At 58.0% G+C, this 16,233-nt stretch overlaps 1 protein-coding gene across 1 annotated transcript in view; it reads left to right on the top strand.

Moving 5' to 3' along the window:
• VAC14 (VAC14 component of PIKFYVE complex) overlaps nt 1-16,233 on the top strand; it is a 50,266-nt gene that overhangs the window by 893 nt on the left and 33,140 nt on the right. The window contains exons 2-10 of the mRNA XM_083851835.1: nt 1,908-2,058; nt 3,326-3,493; nt 4,167-4,229; nt 5,287-5,394; nt 6,221-6,330; nt 7,543-7,649; nt 7,863-7,997; nt 8,168-8,320; nt 10,064-10,124. Coding sequence (XP_083707961.1) covers nt 1,908-2,058; nt 3,326-3,493; nt 4,167-4,229; nt 5,287-5,394; nt 6,221-6,330; nt 7,543-7,649; nt 7,863-7,997; nt 8,168-8,320; nt 10,064-10,124 — 1,056 coding nt within the window. The remainder of the gene's footprint in view (nt 1-1,907; nt 2,059-3,325; nt 3,494-4,166; nt 4,230-5,286; nt 5,395-6,220; nt 6,331-7,542; nt 7,650-7,862; nt 7,998-8,167; nt 8,321-10,063; nt 10,125-16,233) is intronic.

Below are 16,233 nucleotides of genomic sequence, written 5' to 3'. Positions count from 1 at the left end.
GGGGCTCGGTGCCCGTTCCCCCTGCTGGATGGAGCCTGCGGCTGGGCTCAGACCGGAGTCGGAGCCGTTCGCCTGGAATCAGCGGGTTTGGAGAGGGGTTTGTCTGCCACTGCTGAAAAACTCAGCTCCTGAGTGGAGCAGAGCAAGGGGCTTCGTGATGACGCTGAGGAGGAGGAGGAGGACAGCTGCTTTGCTCACAGCAGGGCGAGAAGAGCACTGGTAATAATCATTTGGGGGAAAAAGAGGTCATAAATATCTTCTAGAATGATTTTCTGTGTTACAAAGCGGGTAGTTGGGCAGTGGCACTTGACTAGAAGGGGGCAGCGTGAGATTTCCCAGCCCCTCGGCCCCTGTCTGGCTCCCCAGGATTAAAACATGAGGGGTGTCTGGGCAAAATCCTGAGCGTCAGAATTTCCCAAATCTAGTACAGCAGGAAAAAAAATATATATATATATGAAGTTTGGCATTGGAAATCTTTGTACCTCCATCAAAGATTAAAATAGGGATCCTTACTTAGGCTGAGATGCTGAGGCCCGTGGGCCCGCTCCGTGTGCAGAAATCAAAGGGAATAAAAAGGGAAAAGTTTTGTGGCTGCATTGGCCGGGAATCGAACCCGGGCCTCCCGCGTGGCAGGCGAGAATTCTACCACTGAACCACCAATGCCCAGCTGCGTGCAGCTGCCTCGCGCCCGCGCCCTGAGGGTTCGGTGGGAGCAGCCCCCAGGTGCGGGGGTCACTGAGCCCCCCACTGAAAGCTGGTGCGGTAAGCAGCTCCAGGGAGAGGCAGGTATTTCATGGGGAGGCCCCGTCTGCTTGTCTGTCTTTGGGAAGGTCCCAAATCTCTGCGCTGGGCACACATCTGGTGGGAAATAATTCTCCGCTGAGCTGTCAGCGTGCTGTGCCATCGTCTCGTGCCGTGTCGGGGGCAAATGACCCTTATATCCTGTGGGACAGCGCGTGTCCTGGTTGAACAACGTCCTTGCCACTTCCTCAAATGGCTCTTGGGTTTGTGGCAGTGACGTGGAGCTTGCCGGCCCCCACTGCCCCTCACGAGGTGCTTGGGCTTTAGGAGCGTTGTCCCCATAAACCAACAGCCCTCAGTGCGAGCACTGCCTCGTCATGGCCCCCTCGGGGGGACTGCTGAGAGGGGAAGGTGGGGTGGGACCTGCTTTGGCCTGCGAAACTCCTTTTGGCCTGAAACTCCTGATGCTGCAGGCAGCTTGTTGAAACGAATTCTTTGTCTGGGACATTGGCCTCGCGGCTTGTGCATGCCCTACTCTCAGTAGCCCCCGGCTCTGTCCCCATCAGCTCTGCCTTTCAGGGCCAGGTGGCCCTGGTGGCAAGCGAGGGCAGCGTGACTGTCGGCATGGACACCGTGGGTCCGAGCCCCCTGGATGCACGATGGATCTATGGCAGCAGCATCGGCCTGAGGCACGGCCCCGTACGGAGCAGGGGACCTGGTGGCTTCTTCTCTGGCCTCTCAGTCCCTTGGGGATGGAAGAAATCCTCCTCCCAGCCTGGTCTGGCATCCAGCCCTTTGAAAGTGCTGCTGTGAGCACGCAGCCCTGGTGAGCGGCCCTTGAGAGCTGATCCTGAGCTGGCTCTGGGCTCTGGTTGCTGGGCCGTGAGCTGCAAACAAGGCTGCAGGCATGGGCACGGGGTGCCCGGAGGGATGAGGGCAGCAGGAGGGCAGCGAGCTGCTGGTGAGCATGAGCAGGAAGAGCTCTGCGCGGCCAGAGGGGGGTTTCACTTGTGCTCTTTCCAAACCTTCCCCTTTTTGCTACCTCTTCTTCGAGTGCTGTACCCACAGCTCCACATCCGCGTTTCTGCTGGCCACGGGAAGCCGAGCCCCCAGGCGTTTACATCAGGCAAAATCTAAATCTTCCTGCTGTCCTCCTCTCCCCCCAGGCTGGTGCGCGAGTTCGTGGCTCAGAACAACACGTCTCAGATCAAGCACGTCATCCAGATCCTGTCGCAGGAGTTCGCGCTCTCCCAGCACCCCCACAGCCGGAAAGGGGGGCTCATCGGCCTGGCCGCCTGCTCCATCGCCCTGGGCAAGGTAAGGATGAGCGTTTTTTGGCTCGTGCACACCTCAGAGGGACAGAAACTGCTCCGTGTGCTGCGTTAATTAGCCTTAGTGACGACTTTCTGTGGGACCCGATGGAGGTTTCACTTGCTGCCCGCTCGGTCCAGCCTTGGAGGCGTTACCGCAGGTGCCCTTTGTGGGGAAAGCTGCCTGCTCCTGTCCCAGTTAAGGGTTTCCCCTCTCACTTTACTCTCATTACAAAGAACAAGCTCAGTAAGTTGCCTTCAGGTCAGAGCACCCAGATCCCCGCTGAGGGCAGCACGGGCTCGGAGCTCCGTCGGGCTTTTCGCTTACACCACAGGGTGATTTTGGAAAGTGCCCGCAAGGGAAGGAGTCAGCTTGGAACATGGCAGGGCACTTGTCAGAGGCAGCTCGGAGCTTGGTAGGAGCTGACTGTCCCTACTAGAGCAGCTGAGAGGTATAACTTATTCACTTAATCCCCTTCTGATGAGAGTTTTGTTCATTTAATCCCCTTCTTCTGATCAGCTGAAACGGCTGCTTTGAGGCCTGGCATCTTTGGCATTAGCTGCCTTTAAGCTGACGGCCACGTGGCTCTGGGCAGCACTCCTGTCTTCATCCTGTTGTTAAAGCCCAGAGCCTCTTCCCAAAACACTCCTCTCCAGGATCTCTGCTCTGGTGTCAGCCCCAAAAGGTCCCCAGAGCACAGCCTGGGAGTGTACCCCTTGCTCAGTGCATGCTGCTGGAGCAGCCGGCCCTGAGGGACGGAGGAGTCGGGTTTGGTGGCCTTGACGGGCGCCGATAAGCACCTTAATCTGCCCGTCTGCACGCTGTCGACTTCCTTACCGTCTCCTGTGCTGGATGCTCGAGAAACGCCAGGTCAGTTCCCCCACGTGGGTTTGTTTTAACCTGAAAACGAGCCCACCTCCTGCCTCCACCTGTGTGCCTGGAACTCCTGCTGCGCTGGTGAACCCTGAAGCCTTTTGGGCTGGGGCTGGTCCCTTAGGGGCAGAGTCAAGTTTTGCCTGGCATAGCTCCTTCATGCTGCAGCCTGTCCTGCAGCATGTAAAACTACGAGTGTGCTCTCTGGGAGAGCGAGGCTGCGCCGATCTCTCCTGGGAATGAGAGCCCCAGAGCTGCTTCAGGTAGCAGCCAGCTCCGAGAGCTGTCTGTAAGCAGCCACACGCACCCAGTCTGTCCGTTTCTGGGACCCATGGTGGTGCCACGTCTTCCCTCTCCCTGTGGCGTGCTCCTCAGCTAAGCAGTCTCCTCCTGCCCCCAGGACTCCGGGCTCTACCTGAAGGAGCTGATCGAGCCAGTGCTGACGTGTTTCAACGACGCCGACAGTCGGCTGCGGTACTACGCTTGTGAGGCCCTCTACAACATCGTGAAGGTGGCCAGAGGCTCCGTCCTCCCGCACTTCAACGTGCTCTTTGATGGCCTCAGCAAGGTAAGGAGCTTCCTCTAAGCCCCCACGCGTTTCTCATTTCTTTACTGGAAAAGTAAAGCCTCTTTCCTAGGCCTCTTCTTCCCTGAGTCAGACAAACCAAGCTGGCCAAGGTCATCTTTTCAGGTAAACTGGTTCGCTTTGACCAGGCGGGTCTGAAGGACTGCCCAAACGGTTTCTGCAGCAGCATGCTGACCCCTGGTGCTGTGGATACCGGAGTTCACCATGAGATACCTGTTCTCAGTCCTCATCTCCAGGATGTATTTTTCTGCTCCTTGTTCAGGGGTGCAGGAAAACGAGGCCACCAGAACTGCTGCGGATGAGGTGGCTCTGCAGCACGATGTCTTTTGGGGTCTGTCAGGATCAAAACCCCATCTGCAGATGTCTGCCTTTGCAGCTTATCACTGCAAACTTGTTCTTTGGTGCCACTTGAGAACATGGCTGCTGGCACACGGGAAGGTGATGGGTGCCTGATATCCCGCTTAGAAAATGTCTGGAGAATTTGTCGGAGCCTAATGAGGAGTCAGAGATAAAGGGATTTGTCCCTGACCATCCCTGTGATACCAAAGGAGAGCAATGGTCTTGTGAGCGTGCTGTGAGCTCTGCTGCAGAGGCAGGAAGAGGCCTGGGACCTGCTGGTGCAATGATTTCTCTTTCTCATTTCTGTTGTTCGCAGTTGGCTGCTGATCCTGACCCAAATGTCAAAAGTGGCTCCGAGCTTCTAGATCGGCTTCTCAAGGTATTTTTCCTCTTCCCGTTGAGAGCCCTCGGTGCAGGCACACAGCCGTGCTGTGCCTGCAGGCGCCTCCGCTGCCCGACGTGTCATGGCAGGGTGCTTGGGATGCCGTGGTCCCCAGAGGCTGGAACCATCCCGGCACAGTTCTGTGGCTACCCTGAAAGCGTTTCTTTCTGTCTCTGGCTGTAGCCTGTTAGATTGAGAGGCTGAAGGCGATCCCAGGCAGGGGGTTTGAGCAGCCAGCAGGTTATTGCAATGTAACGTGTGTATTTAGCTATTGGGAGCCAGGTCTCGGGGGAAGCAAGGATTTGGTCCGAGTAAAGTTGCACCCCATCCCAGGAAGCAGCAGGGCTGCTGTTCTGATTCTCTTGCCTCCTCCCTTGCCTAAATGAGTAACGAAGAGCAGAGCTGCTGCTCCCAAGGTGGGGCAGGCCTGGTTCCTCTTCCTGCTCTGCGTGCTGAGGGGGTTTTACTTGTGTAGACTTCCCACTTCCTCTTCTGCTGGGGGAGGTACACGGCTCCTGCCGGCTCCTGCCCCGGTAGCACAGCAGTCAGCAGCCACCTCACCGCCCCTTCCTGCTGCACGGCTGCAGAGCTGCGGATCTGCCCCGGTGTGAGCACCCAGCCAGGCAGCAAAACCCACCGAGCGTGGAGGAAGAGCTTTAAGGCAAAGCCAGGGGGCTCTCTGGTCGCTGACACACACGATTACATCAAAGCTGCTCGTCCGTGTGCGCAGAACAGCAGCGAGGCATGAATCAGAGAAGGGGCCACCCTCCTGCTCAGCTGGGCTGGCACATCCCAAGCAGGAGCCTTCCTCTGTGGGTCCAGCTCAGAGTTATTCACTGCCCGAGGGGAATTCCTGCTCCATCCCTGAACAAACCACGTGAGTCCTTCTCACGAGGACTCCGAAGGTCCCCCAGCTGTCTCTGACAGACCCACTTACCAAGGGCCTGAGGTCTTTTCCCTGTCATGTGCCTTAAAAGCAGCTGGTGGGGGGTGACTGCTTGGCCTTGGGGTGTGCTTGAGGTCCCTTCTGACACCCTCTGCTTGGGTTCTGCAGGACATTGTGACGGAGAGCAACCAGTTTGACTTGGTGGGCTTCATCCCGCTGCTGCGAGAGAGGATTTACTCCAACAACCAGTACGCCCGGCAGTTCATCATATCCTGGGTAGGTACACAGGGGCTTCCACTGCAGCCTCTGAAACACTGCGGCCCTCCAGCATCCTCTGTCTGGGCAAATGGCAGGTGTCCAGCGTGACGGGTGAACTCAGCAACCTGAATTTATTTGGGCAGGTTCTGTAAGCCAGCAGAGTTTTTCATCTGCGCTTTGAAACACCACCTCCCTGTCGTGTCACTGTAGTCACGGGTACGTGATGTTGTGCTTCTGCCAACCTGGTTCAGAGCTTTGCTCAGCAAGTTAGAAAATACAGTCCAAGCACTGCTCGTGTAAATCAATATATTGTGATCTAGAGGTTACAGTCTCCCGAGGGACACTGCTCCCTTCCTAAAGGAAGGGTTTAGGTACTCCTGAACCCAGCGGCGGTGGGGAGATGCTGCTCTCCAGGAGGCACAGATCTCCATTAGCTTTCTCATTTCTGTGCAAGGCAGGAGCTGACAAAGTCCATCCAGGGCTTTGGAGGGATGCATGCCTTTGGGCTCTCTTTCAGCCTCACAGTTTGCCATTCCACATCTGCCTGCATGCATCGTGGCTGTCGTTCCTGATCCCTCCTGTTACAGAGCTGCGATTGGAAGTGCAGCAGTGCTGCAGACTGATCACCTGTCTCCTTTGCTAGCCCGGCTTCTTTCCACGATGGGCAAATTCACACTGTCCTCTCGTCCTTCCCCTGTGGCCCACGTGGCAGCCACGCTCCCCTCCTTCCTGCAGCTCATCTCTGAGTGCCTCTGTTCCTCAGTACTGCGCCAGATTTGTGCCGGTGGTGTTAGGTGGCTTCTCCAAAACTCACCTGTCTTTTCTTATACCTTCCCTGAGCTAGATCCTGGTCTTAGAGTCTGTGCCTGACATCAACCTCTTGGATTACCTGCCAGAAATCCTGGACGGGCTCTTCCAGATCCTGGGAGACAACAGCAAAGAAATACGGAAGATGTGAGTGTGGGGCCTGGCTGGGTGCAGGTCCATATTCTGCTCCGGGGCCAGCGCGTGTCCCTGCCCCGGGCGGGTGCCTTGTCTGCTGTCACCCTTCACAGGCTTAATTCTTGTGTATAACCATAGCGAAACCACTTGTGTGCGGTGGATCGAAGTGTCCTTGGGCAGGGCCTCCCTTCCCCGGGTTGTTTTGGCTGCAGTGGCTGTGCGGGACGTCATGGCCTGGCTGTGCTGCGGCACAGGCTGTGCTGGCTCGGCTTGTCCGCACCTTCCCAGCCCCTGAGCGCAGTGCCCTCGTTCCTGTGTGCTGCTGGGGCCGGGTGTGAGATCTGGGGGCCCGAGGGGCTCAGCAAGGCACAGCACCAGCCCAGCAGCTCCTGGGAGCCAGCACCGCGAGCTCGCTTTTCAGCTCCACTGCTAGGTCTTAAGTTTTGAGGAGCCTTTTGAAGCACAGGAGCGGCTGGGGGTTCACAGGGAGATCAGAGGATCTGCGCAATGGGAGGACCTGTTTGGTCGGGCATAAGTAAGTGGTGAAACAGGCCTGGGTCCATTCCACCACCGGGCCCTACCGGTTCCTCTGTGCTTCCCAGCGTGTGTGTGTCAAGGGGCAAGCACCGAAAGCTTTGAGGACCACCTGCTCCCCGTCTCACTCGCCCTCTTGGCTGCCCATCCAAGCACACACTTGTTCTTGAGTGGGAAGATGTGTGGCACTTCCACTGCCTCCGTCATTGCTGTTGGAGTAAATTGGGACCAAAAACGGAGTGGGCACAGTAGGGTCTGCGGCCCAGCTCTTGCCCTTGCTACAAAGTCTGTGTCTGGAGCTCATGGAGAGCATGGCTCCTGCCTGCGTGGGGGCTTGTATTTGCTGTGGGGCTCCACTTTGGGGCAGAGCGAGCTTGTGTCACTCAGAGCTGTGACAAGTGGTGGCAATGCAACAGCCTCGTTCTTCCTGTGCAGGGGCTATATCCATCCCCTAGCAGGTGGCAGAGGGGAGCAGCATCTAGACACAACCCCCCTTCACAGTGAATAAAACAAAACCAGGCATTTTCCCTGGGTGTAGATGTGCTCGGTCCTCTGCTGAGGACCTGGGGCTAGGAGGAAATGGGGCGGGGTGCGTACAAGCACCGTGCCATGCCTCCTGCATCCCCTCTTTGCACGTGTGTCAAGGCTGCCCTCTGTAACTGCTAACTCACCCGCTCTGCCTGCCCGCAGGTGCGAGGTGGCCCTCGGGGAGTTCCTCAAGGAGATCAAGAAGAATCCTCCCAGCGTCAAGTTCGCAGAAATGGCCAATATCCTGGTGATCCACTGCCAGGCCGCGGGTGAGTAGTGGTCAGTGGGTTTTCCTATAAACCAGCCCTGCTACCACCTTGCGCCTTTGCTGTCACATGTGAAAACCTTGCTAAGAGGCATCTGGACTAGAGACTGGGTGGAGAAGGGGGCTTGTCAGCTCTGGTTGCATGTAGTCCCTGTCTCCATGTCCCGTGGGGTTTGCTGTCTCTGTCTCACCGCTGCTTGTCCTGTTTTTTCCCCAGACGACCTGATCCAGCTGACGGCCATGTGCTGGATGAGGGAGTTCATCCAGCTGGCTGGCCGGGTGATGCTGCCCTACTCCTCGGGGATCCTGACCGCTGTCCTGCCGTGCCTCTCCTACGACGACCGCAAGAAGAGTATCCTTGTACCTGAGCTGCTCCCGGAGGCAGCCAGGAGCCCGCCCCGGCCGCGTGGATGCGAGGGGCGCTGGGGCTGGGGCCGGGGCTGCGGTGGCTCCTCCGCGCCTGGCCCCGTGCGGCACCGCGCATGCGTGGGACTGCGTGTTCCTTACACTGCCTCCACTCAGACATCAAGGAGGTGGCAAACGTGTGCAACCAGAGTCTGATGAAGCTCGTCATCCCAGAGGACGATGAAATGGATGAGGCCAAGCAGGTGACAGCCCCGCCGGCGGAGCCAGCCTCAGAGGAGCCCGTCCCTGAGCCAGAGGCAGCGTCCAGCGGTGAGTCCCTTTTGGCCTGGGCCATTAGAAGCACGGTGAGGGTCTTTAGGAGAAGTGCCCAGCTTGGTTTGGTTCCCTGGGGCAGGGAATTGCACTTTCTATGAGCTTTGGAGTCCTGTTTCACTGATGATCCACTGCTGAGACAGACGCGTTTGGTGCTGTCTGCAGAGCAGGTTGCTGATCCAGCCTGGAGCCCCACCAGTGCTGTACTCCCTGGGGAACACCCCCTCACCGCGCTCCGCTTCAACTTAGCCATTAACTGACCTGGAAAAGATCATTTTAGCTAAATGAGTAGTGTCTTGCTGCATAACAGAGGAGGAGGACAGCCCGTCCGTCCTGCAGCTGCTGGCTTGAGAGGAGCCGCTGTCACCCCAAGGAGAGCTCAGAGCTGTGCTTGTCCTGGGAGACTGCTAACAGAGGCCAGAGAGCATCGGCATGTGCATGGAGGGAAGTGTATGTTGGGGAAGGATAAAGAACAGAAAGAAGTTTTGGTCCTTCCCAAGTTCATGGTGCTTTTGAGGCCATCATGCATGAGTTGTCCCAGTGCCAAAATGACCAGAAGGCTACAGCAGAACCGAAAAGACAAAAGGTGACAAGTGTGGTGGGAGGCCTGGAAGAGTACTGAAGGGAGAAAAAAGTCAGCTGAGAGGGTTCTGGGGGACCTATGCCTGCAGACAGAGCAGCTTTAGCCTGCCAGCATCCCTTCAGCCTGTGCTGTTGTCCCAGGATGGCTTTGTGCTACCTCTGGCACATCTCAGCCCAGGCACACGAAACACACGTAACACTTAAACGACATGGGCTGATCTTATTCTTCTGGGGCTGTGTGTTCAGCCCAGGGCTTTTCTGTAACGTGTCCACAGACGGCTTTTGGACCACCCTGCGTGGGAGGGAGCGGGGCAGAGGCAGGGGCAGGGGCTGGAGGCTGCCCGGCGCAGCAGCAGCGAGGCGATGGAGGCGATGCGCGCAGGGCTGAGCAGTGCAGGCAGCATTGGTGGTTCAGTGGTAGAATTCTCGCCTGCCACGCGGGAGGCCCGGGTTCGATTCCCGGCCAATGCAGCAGCTTTTTGGAAGGGATGCAGGGGAAGAGCGTAATGCTGTGGTTGCAGCAGCGAAACTTTTTTTTTCCCCTTCCCTACTTGTTGTGAGAAGTTCTTTTGTTAAAATATCGAAGCAATTACATTTTGCGTTGATATCTGCTCCTTTGGGTAGATGACGACGCACCTGGAAGCAGGCAGGATGAGACAGATCTGTGATGCTTTACAGCCGAAATTCTCAGCTCTGCTCCCCCTTTGTGCTGATGTGGCAGTTCTGCTGCGTGTGAGTAGAGGCAGCTGGCACAAGGGGGCATTCAGAGTCCAGCTCATCTTGTCAGGGTGCTTTGTCACCACGCTTCTAAGACCCAGTTTCAAATGGTGGCCAGCACAGGCTCGTGGACTTGTGCAGCAGTCTGCGCTCTGCTGCACACCTTCAGCGCTAAAATCCCTTGCCGAAAGGTCTCTGGCTGAGCGAGAAGCAGCTCTGGTGGGGCTCAGCCTGCATGCTTGTTTCGAAGTGGCTCTTCAGAGACCGCTGTCTAGCACGGAGCAGGGGCTGCTTGGCCTCCGTGTGGAATCGCACCACAGGAAAAAGGGATCCCCAGGGGCCCTGGCCCCTGAAATGACGGCTGGTGATGGCTTTGCAGGGGGCCGTGCTGCCCTCCAGCCTCCCAGTCCTGCTCACTGCCTCCTTTCTGTCTGCCCCCAGGCTCTCTGGATGCATCTGGTGACTCCAGCGTGAGCAACACCGGCGTCTTCCCAGCGACCAGGTAGGGGCTGCTCCTCGCAGACCGTGGCTGGGGGATGCTGGCAGAGCCGAGGGGAAGCGTGCTGTGGGCTGAAAGCAAGCGGGGCCTCATGGGTCCCGGTGGGATGCATGACAGGGGATGCATCTGCACCAAAACCTCTCATCTCTGGGGTAAATAGAGGGCTTTTGCCACCCTGCAAAAGGCAGGAGGCCAGGTGAGGTGGCGAGTGTCCGTGCACTCAGGGTTTTACACCTCTTCTATGTTCAATCCCACCTAGCTGGAGGCTTCAGCTTAAAGAGGAATGAAGGTGGGGAGGAGTGAATGCTTATTTTGGCTCTTATAGCTTGTCTGCGTGCAGCAGGAGGTCCTCAGTTCCTCCCCCCGCTGCAGGGGTTTAATCTCACACGGAGGCATCAGCCTCGGGCGAAGAGGGACACGAACTGCCTGGGGCTGGCAGAAGAGCTCAAAGCCCTCGGGGAGCCGCGCTGCAGTCCTGGCAGCCCACCACGGCACGGTGCTGTGGGGCCGGCGCTGAGCCGCCCAGCTCCAGCTGCCTGGGGGTGAGCGTCCTGGCAGCCACTGCCACCAGCCTGTCCCCCGCCAGCTCATGTGGCATTCACAGAGCCCACGTCCCAGAGAGCTGCTTCGTGCCCAGCACCATCCCTCCCAGAATCGCACCTAACTCATCTCTCCTGCGAGTGCCTTCCTTCCCCTCCAGCTGTCGGTGAATGTAGTGACACATCCACGCGCTCCCCCAGCCATCCTGCTGCTGCCGTTCCGTTCCTCAGAGGTCGTGATTTCCAGCACCTTTGTTGTGCTCCCGCCTATATCTCTTCTCTGTTGTGGTCCCCAGAATAGGATGCATTACTCCAGCTGCATCCTGCCCGCACAGCTGACCCGTGGTACCCATCGTAACACATGCTAGAGCCAGTGCCTGCTTCCCAGCTCTGATCGTCTGAACCCCTCCGTTTCCTTCGTTTGCCTGCAGACTCTGTTTTGTGGCTGTTGAGTGGTTTTCCCCAGCTTTCCTGCGGCCACTGAGCTCTGTCCCTGCTCCCTGCCAGCCTCCCACCCACTGGCCGAAGGCTCAGCCCCGTGCAGTGGAGCAGGTGCAGAAGTGGGCGTGCGGGGCTGAAACTGGAAGGGGGAAAGAGAGAAAATGAGAGGCACCGAGTCAAGGGGACACGCGATAGCTGAGTCTCTGTCCTGGAGAACTTCATCTGGGGAGGAGAGGGAGGAAAGGCAGCGAGACCATCCACGAGCTCGGCAGGAGGGATGCTGCTGTGCCCTGTGCTCGGTGGCTGTGGGTGTCCTTGGCTCCTGCCAGCTGCCCCACGCAGTGGGAGGGCTCATTTTGGAGCAATGCAGGCAGGGAAGCTTGGAGATGAGGCTTTTGGCAAAGGGGCTTGGTTTTGAGCTCTCCTAAGCCTGCTGAGCAGGAGATGCCGGGCTGTGGCACGGGGCATACCTGCCAGGAAGCCTGTTTCGCCATCCTGGCTCGGCACGGGGACCTCACAGCTTTTCCCCAGGGCACTCGCTGTGGGGTCTGGCGTGGGGCTGGGGACTGTATGTGACTGAGAGGAGTCCTGGGCACCTGCCTGGTGCCCTGTCTCTTGTCTCCAACTTGGATATTGCTTCTCTGCCCATCTGCTGGGGTAACCAGCATCCAGGGGTTCGGGTCTGTAGGAAATCTGTCCCTTAGGAACTCAGAGAAGTTGAATTGCACCTCCAGTGCTGCACAAGCAGAAGCACAAGGGTGCTCTCAGCAATCCCTCGAGCCCATGTACCCCCGGGCTGCTGGTTGCAGGGCTAGGCGATGCTGGGCAGGCGCAATTCAGAGCCGGGAGCAGGCAGCTGCCTGCGTGCCGAATGCCCGCTGGGTGTCAAGGCAGCACCACGGGAAACCATTCTGCTGCCCTTACAGGCTGGAAGGGCTGCAGCCGGAGGAAGCTGCAGCTGCCTGTTAGGATGAAGTCACTCTTTGCTTGTGTTTTTGTCCTCTTCCCCCCGGTCTCCCCCTGAGAGCAGCAATGAAGCGTGGCCCCGCGCCAGGCACCCGGCTCTCACGGCCCCTTCCCCTGCCCTCCCCGCGCAGCCACCAGCCGGCGTGAGGATGGCGCGGCAGCCGCAGGGGAAGGAGGATGACCTCGACCTCGTTCAGCAGGGGCAGAGAGAGGAGCCGTGCAGCTTCACGGCCCGGCGGCTGCGGATACGTCGCGTGGAGATGCGCTGCAGGGAGATGATGAGGGCTGGATGCTCGATGGGTGGATGCCGGGCGCATTCCTGTGGCCACAGTGACCCCCCTTCTCCTAAAACGTGCTGTCAGCCATCCAGAAATGCTCCATGGTGATTGCCAGCTTCACTTGGAGGGAGCTTCCTGGTGGCATTTGCTTGGAAATCAGGGCTGGGGATGTGCTGAGGCAGAAGCTGGTTCCCAGGAGAGCCTGGCTTAGGGGACTGCAGAGGCTTCGGGGCTTCTGGGCAGGTGGGGTCCCTGCCTTCAGCTTCTGCAGAAGTAAAGCGGACCAGAACCGCGTTCCAGAGCTGTTGGAGCCTTTCCATGGCCTAGCTGATCGTGCCATCACTAGTTTGAGCCCAAATCAGGAAGGGGAGGTCAAGTTGTGGCTTCTGGAGCAGAGTCCTGATTTCCTTCCTTCCGTGTGAGCTGCTGAAAGAGACGACGCAGACAGCTGTCCTGCCTCGAGGGACCGAAATGGAAGGCGTGTTTCAGGCTGCTGTAATCTCATCCACCTTTCAGTACAGGACTCGAGCAGTTTGAGACCACTTCCCAGCTGTCCTGCTTGGCTGGCAAGTGTTCAGCAGGGCTGGGTACGCAGGTGTTAAACAAGGGTGCTGGGATGATGATCCCATAGCAAACCAGATAAGGAGCAGGGAGGCTCCAGAGCTCCAGAGGAGTCTTTGTGGTCCTTGCCAACACGGGGAAGGCTTCTTGTTCTGGGTGATGCTCAACAGCGCAGCAGGTATCAGGTTTTGTAGCCTCCATCCCCAGGTTTGGGTGGGCAGAGGCTCTTGTTCTAAGTCCTGGCCCCAGATGAATTTTTAGTGCTGTTACAAACCCGAGGATGGCTTGTGTGTCCCCACTTTGGTGTAGCAGGAGCTGAACCAGGTGGGCAGCCTGTGCTGCTGCCTCTGGTCCCTGCTCCCGCAGTGGGACCGGGCTGCCTCTTTTCTGACGTGCCAAGCCCAGCGACGTCGGGACACTGCTCCAGGTTCCCACAGCCCACAGTCACCGTCTGATGTGCCTCTGCCTCTTGGGCAGGGCTGACAGCTCCTGCAAGGCTGGAAACACGAGTGCCAGGCCGCGAGGATGGGCATCGAGGCCGTCTCCCCCGGGACAGCAGCACCATGTTCTGTGGTACATGCAGATGTTCCTGCTCCCTGTCACCCTGCGGAAAGGGCAGGCTGCTGCCACGTGGCTGAGCTGTCCGCGGCTGCCTTTAGATCAAACGACTTAGATAATGGTAGGTAGGGCTTAGCACAAAGCTGAAATTGCAGCTTTGGGCTCCAGCCTGTCTTCCTGGGGAGGCTCCTCCTGGCCTGAGAGCCTCCTGATGCCGAAGAGAGCTGGGCTCTGCCCCTTGCTGGCCAGGGGACATCGGGCACCCTGCCCCAGCCTTTGTCACGGTGACCTGGGGCTGGCTGAGCAGGAAGAAGCAAGCAGCTCTGACACGAGAGCGATGGAGAATGAGAAAGTGACAGCTTGTGGCACGGGGAGCGGGGAAGAACTATTTACCTCCTGGCCAGTGGCTCCGGCCGGTTCAGCAGCCCAGCTGCCAGCCCATATGGGATGTGCCCTTGTGACTTGGACTGCAATGAAAGAACCTGGATATTTCCACCCTTGGCAGTGCAGCTTGCTGAGCCCGCTTAAAGGCTAGAGCCTGGCCCGGACCTTAACCTTGTCTGAAAATGGGGTCAGGAAAGCAGCTGGGCCGGGCAGCAGGCCAGGAGGGAGATGACAGCTCAGAGACTGGCAGTGAAAAGCAGCTGCCAAGGAGAGGGATGGCAGAAGATCATGAAGAAAGCAAAGAGATGAGAAAATAAGCTGATAAGGGAAATGGGGTGAAAACCATCACCGTGGATTGAATGCACTTGGAAAGAGAGAAGTGTTTGTGTGCTGGAGGATGCCTTCTGAGATGGGGAATGCGCTGGCAGGACCACTTGCGGGGGGGGGGTGTCAGGTTCCCCAGCCACTGCTGGGGAGAAAAATGCAAAAAAAGGTGCCAATATCCAGAGGCAAGAGCCTGCGGCAGCTCCCACTGTTGCTGAATTCACTGGAAAACTCCTTGCTGCAGCACAAGAACCATGCAGGAGGCGCCGGGGCTGCGCCAGCCCTCCGGAGCAGCGGGGGAGAAAGTAGGGTAGTGGGTGAGATGGAAGCGATCGCATCCGACATCTGCCCTGGCACAGCTGTCGATGCTGGGAGCCCGCGTGGCGGCCCGAGCGGATCGCATTAAGGCAATGCCATTACCCCTGCTTGGGGCTGCCTGGGGATTAAGGAGAGCTGGGATGCACAAGCAAGCTGCGAGCCTGCTGCAGCAGCGCTTGCAGTGCTTTACTGATGCCTTCCTCCCTGGAAATGCAGCAAAATCTGGTGCTGCTCCAGCACAGAGCAGCGCGGTCAGGGGCAGCGTGCTGCTGTGCACGTGCCGTGTCACTGGGGAGAGCATTTTGATGAGCTTGTTTTGCACAAGCAGGTAGGAAATGGCTCCGTTGCGGTGCTGGCACCCTCCCGCAGCGGTGCCGCCGCAAACCTTGCAGCTCTGCATCCCCAGCCAGCCTCACGCACTGCTTCAGCCTCTTCCCTCTGCAAACACCAGGCACGTTCCTCACGTTACCCCCGAGATACTCCCCTCCTGCGCAGGCAAAGGCGTGTTTTGGCGTGGAGATATAATCAGGTCAAGGATTCGTGATGCTCTTCGGTCGGGAGCCTCGTGGCAGGTGGAGCACAGGCTGCGCCACCGGGGAGGGAGCAGAGTCTGCAGGGAAATGGGTCGGTGAGAACAGCCTCGTGGGTGAGCTGCTGCTGATTCCAGAAGAGGTGGGGAGCAGGAATTAGGGGACTGGGGTAGAGGTGCATGACCGCTCACCAACACTTCTCCAGGGTCAGAGTGGCTTAAGTCCACGGGGATGCTGATCCTGGGGGGATCCCCCTCTCCTGAGCTCTCCCTGCTCTCAGCATCTTGGGCCCTCTAAGCAGCGACAGCCTGAATCCATCCCTCCTTCCCTTCTGCTCTGAATGTTTAGCCCTCGGCTGATGTTTGCAACATCAAAGCACAACTCCAGCCAACTCACGAGGCAATCTGCAGGCCCCAGCATCTGTTACGTGATGCAGATGAAGCAGTCAGATACTTGCAGAGCTGTCAGGGGCCGCAGCCTCCTCATCTTGCCCTTATAACGCATGTCCTGGGGAAGATCAAATCCCATTAAGCCACACTTCTACTTGCAAATTATACCATGAAGAAGCCTGCCCTTTAGGATTTCTTATCAAACGTGATGCAGAGGAGCTCTGCACACCATAGAAAAACCTGCAGGAGCTTGGCCCAGTCTTGAATAATTCAGTGGCTCGGGTAGGAGAGGAGCGACTTGGCTCTGGCTGTTTGGTGCAGCTGCTCTTGGAGGTCTGCTTCACCCCTCGTTCCTCGGCCCGGTCCATGGCAGGCACAAAGGGGACAAAAAATGCTGTAACACCACTTCTCCTGCTTTGGGGTCTCCTGGCTGTGCCAAACGTGGGTCCTGTTTGGGGAGAAGCTGGAATGTTCTTCACCGCAGTAGGAGCTGAGGGTCTGTAGGCTGTCGGTGTTATAAAGGAGGCAGTGTCCTGGTGAACCAAGGAGTTGCTCACTTTTGTCCCTCGTTGATGACCAAGACTTGTCCTTGCCTTTCATCTTGGCAGTGGCTTTTGGGACCCACCATGGTGTCCTCGAGGCGGCCTTGCAGCAGAGCTGCCCCCCAAAACCACTGGGGACCTCCTGCAGCCCTTGGTGGGGTTACGGGGCCGAATGCCCCCGCCTGGTGGAGCGGCCCCAGCTAGCCACGTCCGAGGATGTTGGGTTGGTGTTCTCTGAAGACATATGAATCCGTAAAATTTGGGTTGTGAATGCATTTCATG

Source organism: Anser anser (genome assembly GCF_964211835.1).
Source record: "Anser anser genome assembly, chromosome: 11".
Taxonomy (NCBI): Eukaryota; Metazoa; Chordata; class Aves; order Anseriformes; family Anatidae; genus Anser; species Anser anser.
The sequence above is the reverse complement of the archived record's forward strand: the minus strand, read 5'-3'. Positions and strand labels throughout refer to the sequence as shown.